The sequence below is a fragment of the Equus quagga genome, chromosome 19 (assembly GCF_021613505.1).
Source record: "Equus quagga isolate Etosha38 chromosome 19, UCLA_HA_Equagga_1.0, whole genome shotgun sequence".
NCBI lineage: Eukaryota > Metazoa > Chordata > Mammalia > Perissodactyla > Equidae > Equus > Equus quagga.
In genome coordinates, this window is record NC_060285.1 from 26,311,360 (window position 1) to 26,333,742 (window position 22,383).

General features: G+C 45.6%; 1 protein-coding gene across 6 annotated transcripts in view; it reads left to right on the forward strand.

The window, feature by feature from the left end:
• TMCC3 (transmembrane and coiled-coil domain family 3) overlaps window positions 1-19,664 on the forward strand; it is a 241,873-nt gene extending 222,209 nt beyond the window's left edge. For 4 of the 6 annotated variants that reach the window (XM_046646052.1, XM_046646056.1, XM_046646051.1 and 1 more), the window contains exons 2-4: window positions 6,752-7,668; window positions 9,679-9,814; window positions 15,195-19,664. In XM_046646052.1, coding sequence (XP_046502008.1) covers window positions 6,752-7,668; window positions 9,679-9,814; window positions 15,195-15,497 — 1,356 coding nt within the window. In that variant the 3' untranslated portion in view covers window positions 15,498-19,664. Of the gene's footprint in view, window positions 1-3,893; window positions 4,039-6,751; window positions 7,669-9,678; window positions 9,815-15,194 lie in introns of those variants that run through there. The other 2 variants (XM_046646055.1, XM_046646054.1) reach the window with 2 other exon arrangements.
• The last annotated feature ends 2,719 nt before the right edge of the window (window positions 19,665-22,383 follow it).

Sequence of the window (22,383 nt, forward strand, 5' to 3'; positions counted from 1 at the left end):
AAGAGGTGGGGGAAAAATAAACCTTTATGGTAAAACTAGTGACTCAATTCCCGTTGTGTACACCGTGAACTTATTTCAAGTTCAGAGTGTACTGTTGTCAAACTTGAACTCTGAAAGGAAGTGAGCTTTGTCTAAACAAATTAGAACAAACATTTTACCAACACACTTTATTAATAAAAATATCCCTTTGGATACTCTGTGAAGGTCTGTAAGGTTTTTCATTTCTAGCATGCACTGGGGTAAGGTGGCTTTCTTCTAAAATATAGGTGTTGAATATTCTGTACAGGTATTACATGAATATGTGCATTGTGTCGTGATAAGGAAGCCTGTCAAGGCTTCAGGGTTATTTCTCCAGTACAGCTTCACTCAGTAAACCAAGTGTTTGATGCCAGGGTTAGTGACTTGCTCAGCTTCCCGGGTTCCATGTTCACTGACTGGCTAGACATGTTGCACATGCGTGTCAAGTGACACAACATAGCAAGCAGGAGGATGGCTTAGTACCCTTGTGTATATTACTTGTAGGAAAGTGATATAAAGCTCGTATTCTTCTGGTAGAACATTCAGAGGTGCCCACTTCCGGGCCAGGCTGAGCAGCCCTTGTTCTCTCGGCTCTGTCACCCAGCATAGGGGAGGTGTCTTACCCTTCTCTCCAGGGACGTCTGTGGCTTATCTGCTGAGCGCACATAGGTCCAGATAGCAGCCCTTCACCTGTTAGGCCCGTAGACATCACCTGCTTCTCCATAGGTCTCTTACCTACTTTCTTTTCTGATTTTTACCTTCTGTTTCTCTCATCCTCTTTCTTCTCTTAGTGATTGTAAATGCTTGGCCATGATTCTGACAAAAGCAATGAGCTTTGTTATCCTTCTAAATATTTTGCCTAAATCGCTGTTTATATTTTAGAGCATGGGGGAAGAAGAATGGAATTACAGGCTGATGCAAACCTGGGATTGCTGTTGCTCCAGGCAGCAGTACCACGGCTGGGGGTAGAAAGTTCCATGGAGGATGATTTCAAGTTCAGCCGGAGGGAGAATTTTCTGACTAAGCCAAACCCTGAGAGTCCACACGTGCTCTGGATGACCATGTTAGGGACCGTGCAGACCGGTTCTCACAGGGTTGGTGCCTGAGCTTGTCCAGCATCTTGTGAAGCCTTGTATATTTCGTATATCTGAGCTGAGCCCCAGCTAAGCTATTTGTTATCCATGGACCTCAAAGAAACATTTATATATTCTTCATAAGCTTTGCTTTTCTCATAAAATATGTTTGGTGTGAAGAATATATAAAATATGTTAAAAAAATATTTAGCATAATGCCTGACTCATAATAAAAGTACTCAGTCATTATTGTTAGGGAGGCAGGCCCGGAGACAGATGGCCTGGATTTCAGTCCTAGCTCTGCCATGTACTAGCTGTGTGCCCCTAGGCAATTTACTTAACTTCTCTGTGCCTGGTTTTTTCATCTGTAAAATAGTAATTATAGTAGAACCTATCTCAAAGTTTTTAACAAATAAGATACCGCACATGTCACTAACGTGACATTTTTCCTCCGTGCACGTGGTAGGATTGTACCTCCCTGTCCTGTACCTCCCGTGAAGTTAGGGAGGGTCAATGGGATGAGTGGAAGAAGTCCTTCAGAGCCAGTGGGCAATTCACCAAGGCCCTGCCCCTGCCGTGGCCTCAGGCAGCGTTCCAGAAGGTAGAGGCTCCCTTGCAACCTGGGACCCTCAGCTGACTCCCAGCAGCCTAGTTAGCGTGAACGGACGTGTTTAGCACAGCAGACTTGTTAGCATAAACCTCTTTTTTTTAAGCCACTGAGGTTTTGACATTGTTACCACAGCAAAGCCTAGCACATTCTGACTGGTGCATGATAGAAACAGCCTTGATGCTCCACCTGACATGACAGTTGAACTGAAACGTGCAAGAGTCCAGCATGTCAGCGGTGTTGACTCAGACTCCGAGGCCACGGAGACCTGTGACACCCTGTGGATAGTGGGCACGCAGCTCCTTTGTGGGCCTGTCTGTAACTGCCCTCGCGTGTGCTGTGACATACCTAGTGCCTGGGACGTGACGGCCAGTTGGAAGGACCTGATCCTCTCCTTGTGTGACTGGGCTCAGGTGGCTTTTCTTTCAGCAAAGGTTCATCGTATCCGGCCTCGGGACTAAGCTGGCCCTCGTTATCTGTCACCTCGTTCTGATGTCTCTGTGCCCCTGCACCTTCTGGTCCCTCTGTGACCTCCAGAGCCTCAGGGGACTCCTGCCTCTGTCCCTGCCCTCCAGGCGTCCACAGGAGGCCCCCCATTCTCCTTTCCAGGTCTCCTGGGTGGGGGTCTGGGTGGTGTGCCTCTGCATTGCTGTCTTTCCCTTTCTGTTCCCTTCCCTCTGCAGCTTTCGGGGTAAATACAGCGTGTCCTCGGGGACCTCCCCCTTTTGAAGCCTGACCCGTGTGTCTGAGCAGCGCCAGTGCTGATGGCACTGTGCCTGCGTCCCGGTGAGTGAGGCGAGCTCACTTGGGGCGTCGTGCTGGAGGCCTGGGTGGTTGCGGAGATGACTCAGGGCCAGGTTTTGACGTCTGTCCAGGGCTTAAGCTGTTCCTTAGCTTTTGTTCCAGAACACTGAGGCGACAGTGGAAACATCTCTGCTGTCGGAAGGAAAACATTATCAGGAATGGCTTTTCACTAGGATGCTGGTGGCCTGTCTTTCATGTAAAGTAATAATAGCTGAGTAATTCCAAGTAAACTGAAAGAGGCCAGCAGTCATTTTTAAAAACAACATTTCCTTCTGCCAAAATGGTAATTCGAGTTCTTTATTTTTTAAAAATTGGAAAATATGAAAGCATAATAGAAAGAATGACTCCGCGTAACTCCACGGTGCAAATATAACCATAGTTAACACTGGGCAGTTTGTTTTCCTTTGAGTTTTTACGTACAGGTACATTTTTAAATGAAATTGGGAAGATCACAAAGCAAACCTTTATTGAAACTATTCTCTGTGCCAGGAAGTCTTTAAGTACTTTATACACGTTACTTCTCTTATTCCTCATGACTCTTTGAAGAATCATTATCTCCATTTTATAGAAGAGGAGACTGAGGTGCAGAGAGGCCAAGTCATTTTTCCAAGGTCACACAGCTCATAAGAGTGGTGCCAAAATGGGAACCAAAGCAGCCTGTCTCCAGAGCCCAGGGTCCTGCCTCCTCCATGACGCTCTCCCAGTAAAGGTGGCTTGGATTACATTTCATGGAATTGTGCAGGGTTAGTTCTGAGTTGTCTGGTTCCATCTCCTCACTCTATAGATTAGGAAATCGAAGATCGCAGATGCAGTTTGCTTTACCTGAGAACACGTAGCTAGTCATTGTCAGTGCCGAAACTGGAACACGCGTCTCCTGGGCCGCAGTCCACATGCACCTTGACTCTGGGCACCTTCGAACTTGTCGTCCTCCCTGCGTCCCAGCCCTGAAACAGCTGCACTATACTTTTGACCTCAGATTAGATGGAGGACGAGGGACTCTCACAGCTGTCTTCCCAACATGCACATGAAATGCCAGTTTGTGTTCAGGGAGTATGTTTGTGTTCAGTTGTGTACGGGACCCTGGTGATGATGTGTTAGCCGGCTCGGAATTATCCTGCAGAGCTAGGGCCATAAACGACTGACAGGTGCGGCCCAGCTTTTCACCCTCATCAAACATTTAACTGAGATTTGCTGACAAGCCCTAAGAGCAATTGATCTGAGCTTTAAATGCTGTTCCTTTCGCCAACATGGAATCTCAAGGACATACCAAGCATTGTTACAATTTTAAAGCGAGCTAGAAGTCAGCCAGCCATCTGTGTGTCAACATTCCTGCATTTAAGAGGCTGCCCTGCCCGCAGTCCGCAAGGGAACGAGGCCATTGCGTCGAGACGCCGGCGTCGGGTGGCCCGCTGCGGTGGGGATGAGCGTTAGAGGAAGGACTGGTGGTGACTTCTGCCGTGTGCTGTGAGGTGAGCTCCAGAAAGCTCTGTGTCTGCAGATGTGGTGGTGGACTTCTCGATAGAGAATACCAAGCAGGTGGTTTTACTTTTTATAATTTATCCTGATCTTATCTGAGCTCCCGGAGGGCAAGAACAGGTGTTTAAGAATCTCGCCAACAGTGTGGAGCAAGAAAAGACAAGAAGAGTACGTGATGTATTAGTCAAAATGAATGTATCCTGTTAGAAGTCAGCCTTGTGCTTAGACCGGGAGGCGAGGGTGACGTGGTTGACCGGGCAAGAGGGGAGCGCCTGTTCTGTTTTTAAACTGGGTCCTGGTCACACAGTGTGTTCAGTTTGTGAAAACTCACTGACTTTTATCCTTATTAAATATGCTCTTTTCTGTGTGTAAATTTTATGTCAAAAGTTTCAAAGTCCTTATTTGTGTTTGTGTATCTTGCTACACATCGATACTCAGAAAATCTCCTTTAGTTGAATCAGTTTGAAATGATGTCAGATCTATTACCTAGGTGTTGGGAAAACCTGTCTACCTGGAACTGTCTGGTCTGGATGGGCAGAACTTCCAAGGTCATCTTTGAGTCTTATCAAAATGTGTCCTAGACGACTTCAGGGTTGACTCTCCTGGGATAAAGAATGATGTCACTTTAGTTCAGCCGACATTTATGGATGGCCTCCTGTGAATAAGGGGCAGTGCTAGCACTACAAGCTGGGTACAGGTGTGGCACCATCTCTCCCCTAAGGAGCCTGCGCTCTGGGGCGGTTAAAGTCCACAGATGAGTGATAAAAGAGGAGAAAAGTGGCGCCACCAAAGCACCACGGAGCATCATTGGAAAGGAAAGGCAGCTTTCCAACGAGACTAGGAAAAGCTTCCTGGAGGAGTGGCATTTTGAAATGGATCTTAAAGAATGTGTAGGATTTTGATAAGCAGTGGTGGATGGGTGGCAGGCATTGAGAATATCCTACATCCGAGGAAATCCATAGAAAATTCATGTACGTTCTGGAAACTTTGGGTTGTATGGTTTGCTTAAGATGAATGGCATCCATTAGGTGCAAGGCTAGGCCTGAAAGGTAAGCGAGGGCCTTACAGTGGCCAGGCTGTGTTGTTTAATTTGGGAGCCATTAGTGGGCAAAAGAAAGTTTCTGAGAAGTAGAGTAGTGTAATCAGATGGGATCCCTCCAGTAAAATCAAATCTCCAGCCTTGTGATTGTATGATCACTGTTAATTACCCTGTCTGCCCCAAATAAACATTTCCTAGGTTTAGTGCATTCTTTGTCACTGTAATTTGAGCCCATTCCAGTTTGGGTTGACTAGTGAGCCATACGTCCATAGCTTCCTTGAGCTTCCTGTGGTCGTCTCTCTGGACTTGAAGATGGTTATGATGTACCTTCTTTAGTCCCTGCACCCATCCCTCCCTCTTGACCAGGTGAAGTCACAGTTCCTGTACCCTGTTGTCATACATCTGAGTTGTGTAGGAGGCCTGACCCACTGAGCTGGGATCGGGTTCATCTCTGCCGTTGGGCTCCCTCCTCTGCGAAAGAATACTGGGCAGGATTTTTCATGTGGCAAAGTGTTGTTAATCCTCATTGTTGGAAGCGGTCTGCCTTCAAGTCTAGCTCACTTGGGCAGTGTGAGGTCTCTTATCGTCTTACTAATTTTTTTGCTGGGTCAGCCTACTGTTTTCTAAAAAAAGTAACTTGTGCTGAATATTGTCTTGTCTCCCATTCAGTTTCTGCTGAGACTATGTCAAGGCATGGTTCTATTCAAAGCCTCCTTAACGTGACAAGTAAGGTGCTTCAGTGTACATCTTACGAATCTTTGTTTCGAGATGGTGTTCAGACTCTTCAAAGACCAGTTGTTAGTCCTCTGGGGACACTAGTAGTAGAAAGTCCTGATGTGGAAAGAGGACCAGAATTAAGGTGACTTGGATTCAAATCCTGGCTCTTTAACTCTCAGTATGGATTTAACACATGCTTTGCCTGGGCTGGTGGCGGGGATCAGACAAGACAGCCCACGTGAATACCCACAGCGCTTGGCACACAGATGACGCTCGCCTTTCCCTTTCAGAGCACAAGCCAGCCACGCCCCTTGCCAGGGCGCTCAATGATACTTTGCCTTCTTTTCTCCAGGTGGCCCTTGAGTGAGAAAGCTATTTCACATGGTCTTAGAACTATCACTGTTTTGTTTTTCAATCACCGTGGTTGTGGTTTGGGGTTGTTTCCACATCAAAATACTGTTGTCGTATTAATTATTAAAATTATCCTTGTATTGTATTCTGTCACATCTGTTTAATGATTCTGTTAAGAAAATAATGTCTTGTGTTGATGAATGTACCTGCTGGAAATTTACTTTTTTTTTTCTTTTTTCCTTCTCCCTCTGTTAAATGATTGCGTTCTAAATTGGATGCGTTGCCTACAAGGGTGAAGTTCCCAGTGAAGGGGGCGTGGTGGGCATCCTGATTACCTGGCACTTTGGGAAGCCAGAACCAACTGGTCACCTCGTTCCCTTATGCATTTTCTACCCTGGCAACTGAAAGCTGCCATCTAGTCAGAGAGAAAGTTGGGTACCCTAGGAGATCTGGATCTCACAGTTGGTTAGTACACAGGGATGCAGGAAAGAGTGGGACTATCCTGTGGTTCAACTTGCGAAGAGAGTAGGGAGTTTTTATCTTGTGAACACTTGCAGTTTGAAAATCTAGGACTTGAAGTATGGCTGCTGTGTGTGTACAGATTCTGTCACGGTCGTTGTCCTTCTGACTTCAAATCTGAAAGCACTCCTGCCATGTCTCTTTCAGGTAGAGCGTCATGACATGAATACCCTAAGCCTGCCCCTCAACATACGCCGAGGGGGCTCAGACACCAACCTCAACTTCGACGTACCAGATGGCATCCTGGACTTCCACAAGGTCAAACTCAGCGCAGACAGCCTGAAGCAGAAAATCCTAAAGGTAACAGAGCAGATAAAAATAGAGCAGACGTCCCGTGATGGGAACGTGGCGGAGTATCTGAAGCTGGTCAGCAGCGCGGACAAGCAGCAGGCCAGCCGGATCAAGCAAGTCTTTGAGAAGAAGAATCAGAAGTCAGCTCACTCGATCGCCCAGCTGCAGAAGAAATTAGAACAGTATCATAGAAAGCTCAAGGAGATCGAACAGAACGGAGCCTCCAAAAGCTCAAAAGACTTTTCCAAAGACCACCTGAAGGACATCCAGCACTCTCTGAAAGATGCCCAAGCCAAGTCTCGAACGGCGCCCGGCAACATGGAGAGCAGTAAATCGGGCATGCCAGGGGTGTCCCTCACTCCTCCCGTGTTTGTCTTCAATAAGTCCAGGGAGTTTGCCAACCTGATCCGGAATAAGTTTGGCAGCGCCGACAACATCGCTCACTTAAAGAATTCCTTAGAGGAGTTTAGGCCCGAGGCGAGTGCCAGGGTCTACGGGGGCAGCGCGACCATTGTGAACAAGCCCAAGTATGGCAGTGACGACGAGTGTTCAAGTGGCACGTCGGGTTCTGCCGACAGCAATGGGAACCAGTCGTTTGGGGCTGGTGGAGCCGGCACGCTGGACAGCCAGGGGAAGCTCACCATGATCCTGGAGGAGCTGCGGGAGATCAAGGACACCCAGGCGCAGCTGGCTGAGGACATCGAGGCGCTGAAGGTGCAGTTTAAGAGAGAATATGGTTTTATTTCTCAGACCCTGCAAGAGGAGAGATACAGGTATTTCAGACTCTTCTTTTAGAAGCATGAGTTAATAATTGCAGAGAGATTGTCTGCTTGAAAATGATGTGCTAACGGTTGTGTTTTCCATAAATATGGATATGGGTCAAAAGGCAGTTAGGAATCAATAGATCTTTCCATATTTCATGATTCTAAGCTTTTTAATTTGCGGCTTATAGTTTAGAGAAAGACGTTATACTTGTGGGACTATTAAAATGTCACCGTATAGTCTATGACTCATGTGCATATTAAGCTCCTAATTCAGTAGACTTCTGTTGTAAAGTCTCATTACACTAATTCAGAGATCACTATTTGATTTCCCTCCGTAATAACCATCAAGTAAAAAACTAATTTATTGTCCAGCCAGGTAGATTTTATTTGGTATATCAGTCTTGAAGTCTTTATATAGTGTATTTTTTTAATGTACTATATTTTGCCTGTCAAACTGTTCACCCTAAATGAAGAACTTTCCAAAGAAATCTTAAGAGTGAAGTATAAATTCAAATCTTGTAGATTAGCTAATTTTAAAAGGTATTGTGTAGGCTGGCTTTTATGTGCTTATAGCTTATTAATGGAAGGTGGGTATGCCCAAATAGGAGGTGATTTTCCACCGTTTTACCAAGAAAAAGATCCCCCAAAAGTTTTCTGATCAAAATGAATACGTTAACTTCTAGAAAAGTAGATAAAAAAGTGAATGCCTATTACATACTGTAAGATTTAAATTTTGACTTTAGCTTACATGTTTTACATCTGACATGTGGTTTTATGTAAGTATTAATTTAGAAATGTGCCTTTTTTCAGCTCTCATATTTTATGACACACATTTTTTAAACTTCCCGCATATGTCTTTGATTCGGGTTTCTTTGTCACGTAAGAGCTGTTGTAGAGTCACCGCTTTTCCAGATAACACTGACTTCGCCTCCATCTCAGGAGTCTGGGATGCAGCACTCTCTGGACCAAATTTTATCCCAAGTCACAAGTACCCGTTTACATAAAGTTAGGGCAGGTTTTGTTCTCATTTGTCACGTAGTTGTTTGTCATCTCTATAATTCAGCCTCTCACTCTGTTGCTCACTTTAAGGGATCTTTAAAAGGCTGGTTTGCAACACCAACAATGGACACCAGTGAAGTGCTGCCTGAGAATAATCGTTAAATCTGTATTAAGTTTTTTGTGTCTCATTTTTTTAAATGATTCTATCGGGTGACCTATACGAGCATCTAAAACGAGCGTTGATCGAAGTCACTCCAGGCTAATCATCTTCCCCAAATAGTACCTCCTGTTTCAAAATAAGCAGTGTGAGTTTTCAGATACCAGACAAATTCCTCTTCTGAGATGGGTGGGGGATGGGAACGGGACTCTGTACTTCAGTTACTTTAGATTTGGACTTTTAGAAATACCACCTGATAAGCCATCTATGATTTGTAGCAAGCTTAATTTTTTATTGGTATTTAAGTTCCAAGAGCTGAAAAACGTATTCAGAATCAGTATGCGCCCTGGGAAATAGTGGAATTGGCTCCGTTGTAGGAGTTGGTTCTTTCCTCTTTGGCTCTCTGGCTCCTGAGAGCCGCGGCCGTGAACCACCAGGCGCTGTGGGGCAGGAGAGGGAGAAGCACCCAGATGCCAGCGGGTCCTTGTCTTGAGTGGGAGCCCGGACAGCCCTGTCTCCTGGCTGGCCCTGGTGAATGCGCCAGCTGATGAGGTCTGGCCTCTCGTCACCACAGCCAGCCAAGGTGCTCATCTGATGTGGGTGGAAAAGCCAGATTTGGTTTGCACGGAACTGGGTGGTGAGGACAGAGTTGAGACTGCCGGTGTTTCTAGAGCCAGAATTCGGTGTTATCCAAAGACCTGTTCCCCACAGCCAGACTTACTCTTTTGGAAGCAGTCTGCCAGGGGATGAAAACAAGCCACGGGGCACTGGCAGCAGTGAGATATAAAGGACGTAATTCTAGAATGTGCCATTAGAAGACCTTTGAAGTGTCATGCTCAGAATCGGCTGCTCTCTTTGCAAAGGTACGAGCGATTGGAAGACCAGCTCCATGACATGACGGACCTGCATCAGCACGAGACGGCCAACCTGAAACAGGAGCTGGCCAGCATCGAGGAGAAGGTAGCCTACCAGGCGTACGAGCGCTCGCGGGACATCCAGGTACCTTTCCCCTGACGTTAGACACTCGTGCGGCTCTTTCCAGCCTTGACTCCATTGAACACATTAAGTGTGGTACCGCGAAGCCCTGAAGGACTTCTGGCACATAGAGCAGCATGTTTTCTCTGCACAAACGTTTCTCCACCTTATTAACCCCGTTAGCTCATGCACAGATGTCACTGAGTAAAGAGGCCAGTCTCTGTGCACTTTCTGCCTAAATTAGTTGACAAATATTTATTATCTACCCCAAATCCATCACCTGTACCCTTTTCTCCCCAGCAACACCAAACTTTCTTTTTTTGTTTTTTGATGAGGAAGATTGTCCCTGAGCTAACATTTGTGCCCATCTTCCTCTATTTTATATATGGGACGTCGCCTCAGCGTGGCTTGATGAGCGGTGTGTAGTTCCACACCCAGGATCCGAACCGGTGAATCCTGGGCCACCAAAGCAGAGCACACACACTTAACCACTGGGCCATGGGGCTTGCCCCAACGCCAAAATTTTAAAAAATTTTAAAACATGAAACAAACGTTGCCTTCAAGAAGCTTTTACTGCCTAGATGGGGAGTCAGGAGTAGCTCAGCTGCGAAACAGCTCACGACAACGTGAGCAAGGGCCAGATTACATGGCGCAGACACTCAGAGCCACAAAAATTCAGTCATGCGATGCCCAGCAAGCTGTGGACTGGTGGAGCCATCGGTCGTTAGTGGTCAAACTGGATTTCAGCCCCAGGTCTGCCACTTGCCAGCTGTGTGGCCCTGAGCAAAGCTTGAGGCTGTCCACTCATCTGTAAGATAACAGCTTTCTATCTGTAAGAATGCCAAGCACTCAAGTGCATACCATGGGCCAAGCTCGAGCAAAGCACTTACATGTCTCTTTTTTCCCCATTTACTCCTCACAGCAACCCTTTAAGGTAATTCCTGCCATTCTCCCCATTTCTCAGACGTGAAGACCAAGGCACAGAGAGGTTAAGGGACTTGAACAGGGTCTTGCAAATAATCCTTGAGTCATGAATATGAGCGAATGTCCTGGAGAAGGTGGGACTTGAAGGGATGGATGGAAGGAAGAGGTAACTGGATCAGTATAAACGGGGGCATGTTCCAGTATTAATGTGCTGCTGGTGTGCAGTGAAACAACCTGGGCTTCTGGAGCGCCTTTTCAATTTATTTTGCTGTTAGAGGGTCTCTCCCCCACCCCCCCAGTTTTATTGGGGATATAATTGACATATAACTTTATATTAGTTTAAGGTATACAGCCTAAAGATTTGATTTTTGTAGATATTGTGAAATGACACCGTAAGAAGTCTAGTTAGCATCCACCACCTCACACAGTTGCAATTTTTTTCTTCTGATGAGAACTTTTCAGATCTACTGTCTTAGCAACTTTCAAATATATAATACAGTATTGTTAACTGTAGTTGCCATGCTGTACATTACATCCCCAGGACTTAATTATCTTATAACTGCAAGTGTGTTCCTTTTGACTGCTTTCACCCATTCTGCCTACCCCCCACCTCTGGCAACCACCAGTCTGTTTTCTGTTTCTATGAGTTTGACTTTTTTAGATTCCACACGTAAGTGAAATCCAACAGTATTTATCTTTCTGTGTCTGACTTTTTTTTTTTTTTTTTTTTTTGAGGAAGATTAGCCCTGAGCTAACTCCTTCCAATCCTCCTCTTTTTGCTAAGGAAGACTGCCCCTGAGCTAACATCCATGCCCGTCTTCCTCTACTTTATATGTGGGACACCTGCCACAGCATGGCTTGCCAAGAGGTGCCATGTCCATACCTGGGATCCGAACCGGCGAACCCCGGGCCGCTGAAGCGGAACATGCACACTTAACCGCTGTGCCACCGGGCCGGCCCCCATGTTTCCGTGTCTTGACGGTTGTGAATAATGCTTCAGTGAAGATGGGGGTACAGATATCTCTCCTAGATTTCATTTACTTTGGGTAAACAGCCAGAAGTGGAATTGCCACATCCTATGGCAGTTCTATTTTTAATCTTTTGAGGAACCTCCAAACTGTTTTCCATAGTGGCTGTACCAATGTACATTCCATTGATCACCTTTTTTGAAAAAATGAAAAAATGTACTCTTCAAGTAAAGCTCAGCTCCATTACAAATTTTCTCTGTAGGCAGTGGTTATTTTCTCCAGCCCCACCTCTACAAGGGAGAAAACTGAGACGTAGAGAGAGATTTCTCCCACAGTGTGTGAGCTGGAGTCTCGGCTCCCCGCGTTTTGTTCCCCTCTGTGTCGAGGCCTGAGCCTGTGCTTAACCCCAGTCGTTGGCTTGGACAATTCTGGGAGCCACAGTCTCAGAGCTCAAAGGAAACGTTTGCCTGTGAAGATCGTGGGACAGAAGACACTTGGGGATTTCTGCCCCTGCTGTGGGTTAGCAGATCAGCTTCGCCACTGACTGGTTTGAAAAATGTGACCCCTTTTCAACGTTAAGTGTTGCCAGGTGAACAGTGCTGTCAGTTTTATTCGATCATTCTATTTTAGAACATGTCTGGGATGCCACTGGAGTGTGTCTGAATGTGTGCTTTTCTTATTTAGGGGATAATTTGGGTTAATATTGTTTTTCCTTTTTTAAAGAAACATACTTTAGGGATGAAGGGGTAAGATAAAGGGAGAGACTTCACAAAGGAAGCTTAGAAAGTCAGAAGAGTTCGTTTCAACACTTTCTGGTTTCGTCTCTAGCTCAGAAGTGCAAAGAGGACATTAGTACGAGTGGCGGAAGGGGGTCTTTCTGGTCATGATGGTTAGAACCCTGCCTCTACCGCTTACTCTGTGACCCTGGACAGGTCAGCTCTCTGTGCTGTGTCTCAGTGTCCTCATCTATAAGGTAGAAGTATTAATGAGCTCTACCTCAAAAGGTTGTCAAGAAGATGAAATGAGAGAATACATGGCAAGTGCTTGAATCCTTGCCTGACACTTAATAGACAGTCAAAAAATACATGCTGGCTGTTCTTTGCATTCTATTGGTGAGGCGCCATCTTCCTCAGGGCTTCTCGCAGTTGGGTTTGCTCAGCCTCATCTTTCTTTCTTGTTCCTTTTGTTCTTGCGGACAGGGTTACACAAGAGGACAGGCCAAGACAGATGACAGTGGCTGTTGCCTCTAGGGACGCAAGGCTGGCGGTGTTTTAAGCAATAGAGGTTTCTTTTGTTTTTAACCCTGAATTCCCAATTAAAAGGGTTTAAAGATAATCCTCTCCTCTGTTCCTATCTCCAGGAAGTTAAATACTGGACCCAAGGAAGTACTGAAGAGTGTGGGGCTGAATATGTCTTAGTGGGAGCTTGGACCCACTAAGGGCTGCAAATTCCTTGCAATTCACTACTTAGTTTCCTTGGAGTTTTCTTTTGGTTAAAAACTTTGACAGCAATTCTAAGGCAATTCTAGGATCAGTCTACTTAGATATGTAATTCATTTGCCCAATCCAAGATTAATGAATATGCCTGAAATGTTGATCTTTTGTCTTGTTCTGTCACCTTTTCCGTGCCTTGCCTAAATTGAAGGAAACCTTGGGCCCAAGTGGTTGAAAGGAATGCATGATTTCTGGGGCGCATGCCTATTATCGTTGAAAACCAGCACTTTTTAGAACGTGAAGATCTGAAGAAGTTTTACCCTTTTTGTGGGTAGCCTGTGTAATGAAAAGTTACTATAGTAACAGAACCTTGTTCCTTGGCCCATAGAGAATATTCAGCAGAAGAAAAGCAAATCAATGCTGGAGCCATTATGCTTATTTAAAATCTGAAAAGATGGCTGTCTCTATTTGAATTGAGCAAACACCTGTTGGTGAATGAGTTACAGTGGGCCATGGACGAAATGGATCTCGGCTTGTGTACTGCCTCTAGTTAGGTTCTTTTCTCCCGAGAGGCGTAGGGTTTTTCTCCCTCGAGCCTCACAGCCCGTTACTGGCACCCCGTCTCTGGAGTATTCAGCCAGGACGTAGCCCCCGCTGCACACCTGGCCCTGGCTCCGAGCACCGTGGGCCTCATCTCCATCCTCAGGCAGCCGTGGGCTCTTGGTTGGGGAGGAGGGCTGGCGGGAGACTTGACCTGGTCTGACGGGTTCAGGAAAGCCTCCCTCAGGACGTAACAGTCAAGGTGGGACCTGAAAGGCAAATGTTAGATCCAGAGATGAAGAGAGGACGGAGCTGGGAGGCACACATTTCAGGCACAGTACACAGCATGTACAAAGGCCCGAATGTGCTCCTTTCAGAACTTTAAAAAGCCAGTATGGCTAGAACCCCCTGAGGGGGGCAGGGGGCTGGCATTAAGTGAGGCAGGAGAGAGTGGCGGGGCCTGGGCTGTGCAAGACCTCAGAGGGCCATGTTCCAGATTTGAAAGCTTTATGAAAAGGAGTGACATCAGGTATGCATCTTTGGGTTGCTGTGTGGAAAATGGATTCACTGGGGCTGAGGAACAAGGGTGTGTGGAGAAGTTAGTGTGAGCTTATCACAAGCAAGAGGTCCTGGTGACTTAGCTTGGGGTGGTGACTAGGGGAGGGGAGAGAAATGGACCAATTGAGATAGATAGCGGATGTTGCACCGATGAGGCTGGGTGGTGGATTAGATGAGAGGGGTATTGAGGAATGCCTCTCAGGCTTCAGGTTCCCTGAGAAGGGAACACTGGGAGGGAAACACGGTTGACAGCAGGTAGCAGGTAGGTGCAACACGTGAATCCACATTTGGCCATGTTGCATTTGAGGTGCTTTTAAGAAGCTCAGATGGAGATGTCAAGGAGGCATGTGGGTCGATCTCAGAAGAGATGGCTGGGCTAGAGATATGCTCGGAGTCCCCGTGCCTCAGTAATTGAAGCCTTGGAAAGAGTGAGATCTGGGCATAACGTCCTGAGGAATGCAGTGTTCAAAGAGCAGGAAGAAGCAGAGTTGCCCCACGGTCAGTCCCGTCCCCTCACTTCTCCCTCCATCCTAGGGTGCACGCAGGCCTGAGCAGTGGAAATAAGGACTAGCAAATGGAGATACCACCTACTCCATGCCTGGAGGTAGTCGGCAATCACAAAATGGAACCCCACCCCTTCTCTGTTTTGTCCCCTATGGTACAACAGATGCCAACATTTTATGCACTTTATTTCAAATATGGGTGGAGTCGAAAAACTTAACCCTGATTCCTCATTCGTGGTGTCTTATGGTTGCCACACATGCTCATCCTGTCCGTGAACAATAGGATAAACTAGGCCTTGCGATTCCTCTTTTGCTTCTTTGTCTGTCATCGTCCTCATCATTGTCATTTCAGCTATTTGAAGCTGCCTGAGCATCCAGCATTCTGAGCTGGGGGGCTTGCATGCATGTCCGAGCATGCGCTCACGCGTTGCCTGTGGTCTCAACAGCGTTTGATCCTCGCTCTTCCTCTTGCCTACAGGAAGCCTTGGAGTCCTGCCAGACTCGCATCTCGAAGCTGGAGCTGCACCAGCAGGAGCAGCAGGTGCTGCAGACGGACACCGTGAATGCCAAAGTTCTCCTGGGCAAGTGCATCAACGTGGTCCTGGCCTTCATGACTGTGATCTTGGTGTGCGTGTCTACCATCGCCAAGTTCGTCTCGCCCATGATGAAGAGCCGCTTCCACATTGTCGGCACCTTCTTTGCTGTGACTCTTCTTGCAATATTTTGTAAAAACTGGGACCATATTCTGTGTGCCATAGAAAGGATAATAATACCAAGATGAGGCTCACTGCCTGCTGTCCTCCAGTTCTTTCAAGTTGTTATTTTAAAGAAAACTCTGTGCATTCTCCCAAACTTTAAAAAGAGGTGGTGCCGACGGAAGATTACGAGGAGGACTGGGCTGTGCGTTGTAAATAACTCCGAGTCTCTGAACTTGGTAGCAGTTACCAGCTCAGCATCTGCCTGGTTAACGTGACTCTGTTTCCGAGCTCTCCCCACCTTGCTCTCTGCCTTAATCAGACCAGATTTCCTGCCCGCCTGACTAGCCCAGCGTAGTAAACCTCTGATTATTGACCACCTGCATAACTAGTGATGCAGAAGACAAAGGGTTTTCAATCTCTGTAGCCTCTTTCAAAATTGAGCTTTACTGTTGCCACTGGTGCATTTTCCCTGAGTCCTGTACGCAGCAAGGATGTGCCACGACTTGGGGACGGGAAGGAGCACGGGCGCTGGCTGTGTTGAACACTTGTGGCCCATGGAAGCACAGGAAATCCCGAGTAATCTGTCCCCCTTGTCCACAGATGCCCGTAGGTCCCATATGTATCCACTGTCCACAGTGGTCAATTACGTGTGACTCTTCGTAACATGGAAATCTCATCACACACCCATTTATCCATCAGAAGTCTGACTTAGGTGTTCTGTTGCACTTTAGGTGGTAAGACACGAGGGTTTATGAATGGGGCTTTGCCTCCTTACCCCCAGGGAGCCGCACACCTGATTTCCTCTTCACAGGCTATCAAACGCCCCACCTTCAAAGCATGCAGAAATGCTTCCAAACCCCTCCTCAAATCGTGGTTTTAACATTAATTCGGGGTCCTGCGAGCACTGCTCTGGAGTTTGTGTCTCGGCAAATCTTAATTGTGAGAAACCGCTTTCGAGGATGTGATTCACTTTATTCACAGGGCTGCGAGGGATTGCAAAGCTTACTCAGTAAATGAAAACAAATGATGCTCGTCTTGCAGGGTTTTTTTCTCAGAGAAGGACAGCAGGCTCATAGTTTATTAAACTAACATGCACTGAGATAGGAACCCTGGAAGCAGGAAGAAGGTATGGCATGTGGTCTAAGTGGGTGGCAGTTAGATCAGTGGGAACAACTCACTTGGATGGAGAAGGTCCTCTTAGGACCCTGAAAGACCAGGGGGAATAAAATAAATTAGATCCAGTGTCTGAGTCAAGGTCGCCACATGTCTCTTAGGATCTTACTGAAAGTGAGTTCTAAGGTAATAGAGTGGCCACACTTCCACTGAGGTGAGAGCATTCAAAGTTGACATCTTTGGCCTCTTTGGGGATGCCATTCACTGTCTTTAGCCCAGATGATGCTTTCCTTTAAATCTCTTTCCCTGTGTACATAACAAAAAGGAAAACAGAGAAGATTTTAACAGAAACTGCTATTCAGCCCACCACCCCCTCCATCATATGAAGGCAGAAAGATACATGTTAGTGTACATTTTCTTCTAGGAAACATCAGATCGCCCAGATTAAGTGCAATATTTTGCAAACAGCTGCTCTTAGGGAAATCTCCTGAAAAAATGTGACAGTGTGCCATGGTCTGAGAGAATGGAACAGTCAAGCATTTTGTACAAGTCCAGTGTGTGTGAGACTCATACAACTCAGAGCTTTCTCTTTTTTTTTTAAGTTTACAATTCACTGGTTTTAGTAAATTCACAAACTTAGGCAACTATCTAATTCCATATCTAACTCAAGCTTTTTAAAATAATAAACATCATTTCTTGAAATCTTTGGCTATATAGTATTCTGGATTCAGGGAAGAGGGAGTTACTGGTCCCACCCCCATCTCGTGGCTGTGTCAGACTCTCCCTGCGTCCCCCAAGTTGGCTGTCAATACACTGTGATCCATCAAATCCAGGGAACAGAAAAGGGTTCCAGGCCCAGGGCAGGAAGGGAGGAAGAATGGTATGCTTCCTTTTGCTTTTATATTTCAATGGCTGGCATCCCCCTTTATCTGTGGGCATCAGTCTCCATGTGGGTTGAGGGCTGGGTGCAACTTACACCCCTAAAATAAGCGGCCTTCTGGGTGGGTTCCTTTTGATCTCTATGGATCTTTCTCAGGCACTTTGGACATGCCAGGGGTTGGGGTGGGTATAGATGCTGCTCTTAGTTTAGGGAGAGTGAGATTTCTAGCCCTGGAGGTTAAGGGCTCTGGGAGGATTCTAGAAAACTTGGGGTTCCTTCTCAGGTCTCCACACTCCGCTCGTCACTCAGCCTAGCAAGTTTGCTTTGGCGCTTTCCAGACCTGTGAACAGTGAGTCTCCTCCCCAGGGGGAGAAGTGGAGAAGACGACGGAAAGGAACACAGTCCGCCCCCTCCAGTCTAGAGCGGTTAACAGAAGCTGCTAGAAACTGGCTCTCTTCAGAAGTATCATGGCGTCTAAATCAGCCCACCTGGTCATGAATTCTTTTTAAAGAATTCATATTTCCAATGATTCTCATTAAATATCAAATAATGTTGTTTTCACCTGGATGTGCTCAGCCTGCACGGCATATTTATTTTGGAGTCTTGCTGAAAGTTCCTGAAGCTTTTTAATAAGATTATATACTCCAAGGAGACTTGCACTCTCTCTCTGCAGTTTTTTATTCTCTTCTTTGGGAATGAACCCCCTCTACTGCTTGTTTTCTTCACTGTGTAAGGAGATTAAATGAAGTTTTATAAATATACAATTAAAAACAGTGATCTGGCTATGACATATCCTGGAATTGGATATTTAATTTGCACTTAAGCCAACGCCCTTTTCCCCCACCTTTCGCAGGTGGTAAATGTCTCGTGCATGCCTAAAGATGACACCAGCTATTGGACACTCAGTGAACATTCGTGAAGAATTTAAGACGCTGGCCCTTGGGTTCTGGCACTGGGCTTTTTGGTGACATATTATTTTCATGATCACCAAGATAATGATAGTTTGCTGAGGACAAAACAAAAACCTAAAAATACTCTCTTGTGGGTTTTGAATCGGTTAGTCCAGCTTATATCTTGAGTATGATTAAGCCAGAACAAAACATCCTCCCCCAAACCCCCCCAAAAAAGTCAAACTTGAAATGAAGCAGAAAACAAAAGGACTCCACTGCTGGTTTTGGACAGTGAAAGTAGGATCAGTCCCAGGTTTCTAGCTTGTCCCATTAGTGGTTTTGCTTACATAGTTGTTGTAATCTATTGATAAACTGAAGTCTTCTGCCGCTGCTCCCCTTTGCATTTCAGCCCGTAATGCTGTTATCCCTGTCTGTCAATTAGCATCCATGCGATTCTAGCCCCTCTCCTACTTTATCACTCTTGTTTTCATTTGAATATTGCCCCACTATGTATGTTTATTGCCCTGCTATTTCTCTGGCACATCAGGTTTAATTATGTTCAATAATAGCGAGGGGAACCAGCTTCCCTCAGGCAACTAATTACTTTTGTCCTTTTTGTTTGGATTTGAAATACCGAATTATTTTGTATCAAATGGGAATGTTTTTGTATTGAATCCAAATCTAATTATGTTGGTTGGGAAAAACATTTAAATATACTTGTTAATATGAATGTGTGATTAAACAACCTATTTTGCATATTTCTATAATTTTGAGGAACGGGGGTAGGGGTAAGACAAAATGGCATTATTTAAAATTCAGGGCTTTATCTGGAGAGAGAGATTGCAAGAAGTGTTGCACGTGTTCCCAATCCCTGGGAAGAATGAGATTGGCCTGTTTACATCAGAAGTATTCAAGAAGCTAGAGGAAAAATAGTACAGTTAACAAGAGTTTGGTAACCCATAAGCTGTAAAGCAGAACTAACCTGCGATTTTCTAAAGTCAGTACAATTCTCTGTTTATAAGAAGCTGGAAAGTAATGTACCTCGATTGTTTTGGGAACGATTTATGTGTTACAATTTTAATTTATTTAAAGCTGTGTTTGTCCTAAGAGAAATGTTTCAACAAAACGTGCTCTCCGACGAAGATCTGTTTAGGCAGTAGTTAGCAGCCTTGAAAGTAGAAACTGGAAGTGTTTATTGTGAGGTCTGTGGAGAACTTCCATTTTGCGGGATCCTATATAGTTTTGTGTCAGCCTAAAATTGTAAATTCTCTGGAGATCTTCACCCCATTCAAAGCAGGAGCCGTTATTTTTTTAAACAAACACTTGATGTTAGCTTTCATGTTAAATAAAGACCTAGATTTCTTAAATTTTCACATTGGTCAGAGCCCATCTCAATAGCAAACTTGTCTACGTGTGTGTATAATCAGTTTTTTAAGTAGACTTTTTTACAGCAGTCTTAGGGTCACAGCAAACGTGATCGGAAGGTACAGAGATTTCCCACGTACCCCTTGTCCCCCACAGCCATAGCCTCCCCTACCATCAGCATCCCCGACCAGAGGGTACATTTGTTACAGTTGATGAACCTACATTAACATGTCATTATCACCCAAAATCCATCATTTTCATTAGGATTCACTCTTGTATATTCTATGGCTTTTGACAAATGTGTACTGATGTCTATCCACCAATCACCAGAGTAGTTACACTGTCCTAAAAACCCTCTGGCTCCACCTATTCTCCCCCCTCCCCCCCGACCCTGTAATCAATTTTTAAACTGATTTCAAGTCTATTCCATAGAAAGTTGTCCCTGTGATGTGCAGCCCGGTCCTTGAGCCCTAGGCGCATGGGGGAAGGATGCTTTATTCACAGTCAGTACCTGGAAGGCTGGGAAATGTGTCCTAGTGTTGTGGAAAGGATTGTGGAAGGACGCTGAGGGCAAAGCAGGAGACATCATGAGCTGGAGTGAGAAAGACAAGAACAAGGTCAGTGCCAAGACAGGTGTGCACACAGGAGTGAGCAGACCCCTCTGACTGAAGCAGGCTGTTTAGTGGGTTTCTCCTTTGTGTGGTGTTTGCAGGCACTCGGTGTTCGTAGTGAGGTCACTCATCTGAACCAGTCCTCTGGTGTAGGCATCATCGTCCCTGTTATACGGGTGAAACTGAAGCTCAGACACATGCGCTTGTCCCGAGGTCAGAGCTAGTGAAGGAGGGACTCGACTCTCTTTGCCTTTTCCTGATTCTGCCTTTTTAGCTCTCCTCTTCTAGTCACCTCCATACCCTGTGCAATTTTCTCCATTGGTCATCCAGCAGCCACCCTGCACAAATAAAATAACCAGGATGCTTAGATGATAGAAAAATTCATAAATACATCAGCCCATTCCTTGCCCTGGCAAACAGAGCGTATTTCAATATTTGGGAATCTAATGGGACTCCACTGTTGTTTTGTACACACATTGTCATTTGATGCCTGAAGATGTAAATACAGAAAATGGAAGTGATTGCGTTAACTGTGTGTTCAGCTCAGCATACTCCCAAATGTTGCTTTAAGGAAAACACCTTATCAAGTCTGTGTTTCCTTAATATTAAGAGATGGGAAGAGAGTTTGGTTAGTCAGGTTCTAGCCAATAATGAAAGATATTGCTATAGAATAAAGTAATGCTTTGCAATTTTGAATAGTATATGGACTCCTAATGGAAAAAATTATCTTGGACTCCTGAGAATGTCCATAGTCACAAGTTGACAAAGTGACTTAAAGCCTCAATGGCAATTCATAATAATAGCTTTTCTTAATTTGCAATCACAAGATGGCAGATTATCTACAGCCCTGCATACAGTGTTACTTTCCAATAGGTACGACGATGAGATGTAGAAATTTATAGGACACAGAATTATCACGGCGATACCAAACAGCACCTCTCTGGGCTTTCATAGATGTGGGGTAACAGCTAACATCCTTTGAGCATTTACTGTGTACAATGCTCTGTGCCAAATGCTTTGCATGTAATTGTTCTAAGACCCAATAATATAGGCACTATTATCCCTGCTTAACAGATGAAGAAACTGAGGTTCAGAGTGGCTAAATGACTAGCAACATCATGTTGCAGGTAATGGTGGAACTGTTTATTCGTCCCCAAGCTGGTGTGACTCTGGAGCCTACACTGGTAAACATTACCCTGCACTATAATAGAAAGGATTGAGAGGCTGGCCCAGTGGTGCAGTGGTTAAGTTCGCATGCTTTGCTTTGGCAACCTGGGGTTCGCGGGTTCAGGTCTGGGCATGGACCTACGCACCTCTCATCAAGCCATGGTAAGGCGGAGTCCCACATATGAAATAGAGGAAGACTGCCACAGATGTTAGTTCAGCAACAATCTTCCTCAAGCAAAAAGAGGAAGATTGGCAACAGTTGTTAGCTCAGGGCCAATCTTCCTCACCAAAAAAAAAGAGAAAAAAGAGGGGATTGAGCAATTGGCTTCTAGTCACCCCAGGTCCTGCGAGGTGGATGACTCCCCTGGAGCCCTAGAAGGGGTCCCTTTTAACCCTAGGACTGGAGCAGTCAGTACTGTAGTTGCAGGTTGTGCATTTACACTTTTGCCCGGCTGGTGAACTATGGTGAGGGCAGTTCCTGAAGCTGGTCTTTATCCTCATTCTTTGAAGAGACGTGGACTGAGAGATTTGTGGATGAAGAGAATGGAAAGCTGTCAATTAGAGAAACTTCTACACCCTCCCTGGCTTCCTGAACTTCTTAGGGTATATAATTGGCAGTTGGCTTAGCTGAGTATTTATCAGCTTTTTTGCTTAGCTCTGAGAGGGTGGCGTCCCTGGTGGCTTCTGCTCTGCACTCCATGACATCTGCTACCATCTGTGGTGGCTACCTCTGCAATTTCTCTCCTTGCTAAGCCAGCCAGAATTTCTCCCCTGCCGGGTCTTTAACTTGACTAAAGCAGCTAACAGGAACGAGTGTCAGCCATGTTAACAGCTGTTTTCTTGGTGGTTACTCTGCTCTGGCTCAGGCACTGGGAATTCGATTTTTTTCCTTTGTCTTTTCTGCTTAGAAATAAGCTACTGAGTAGTAGAAAGAAAGCAGAGT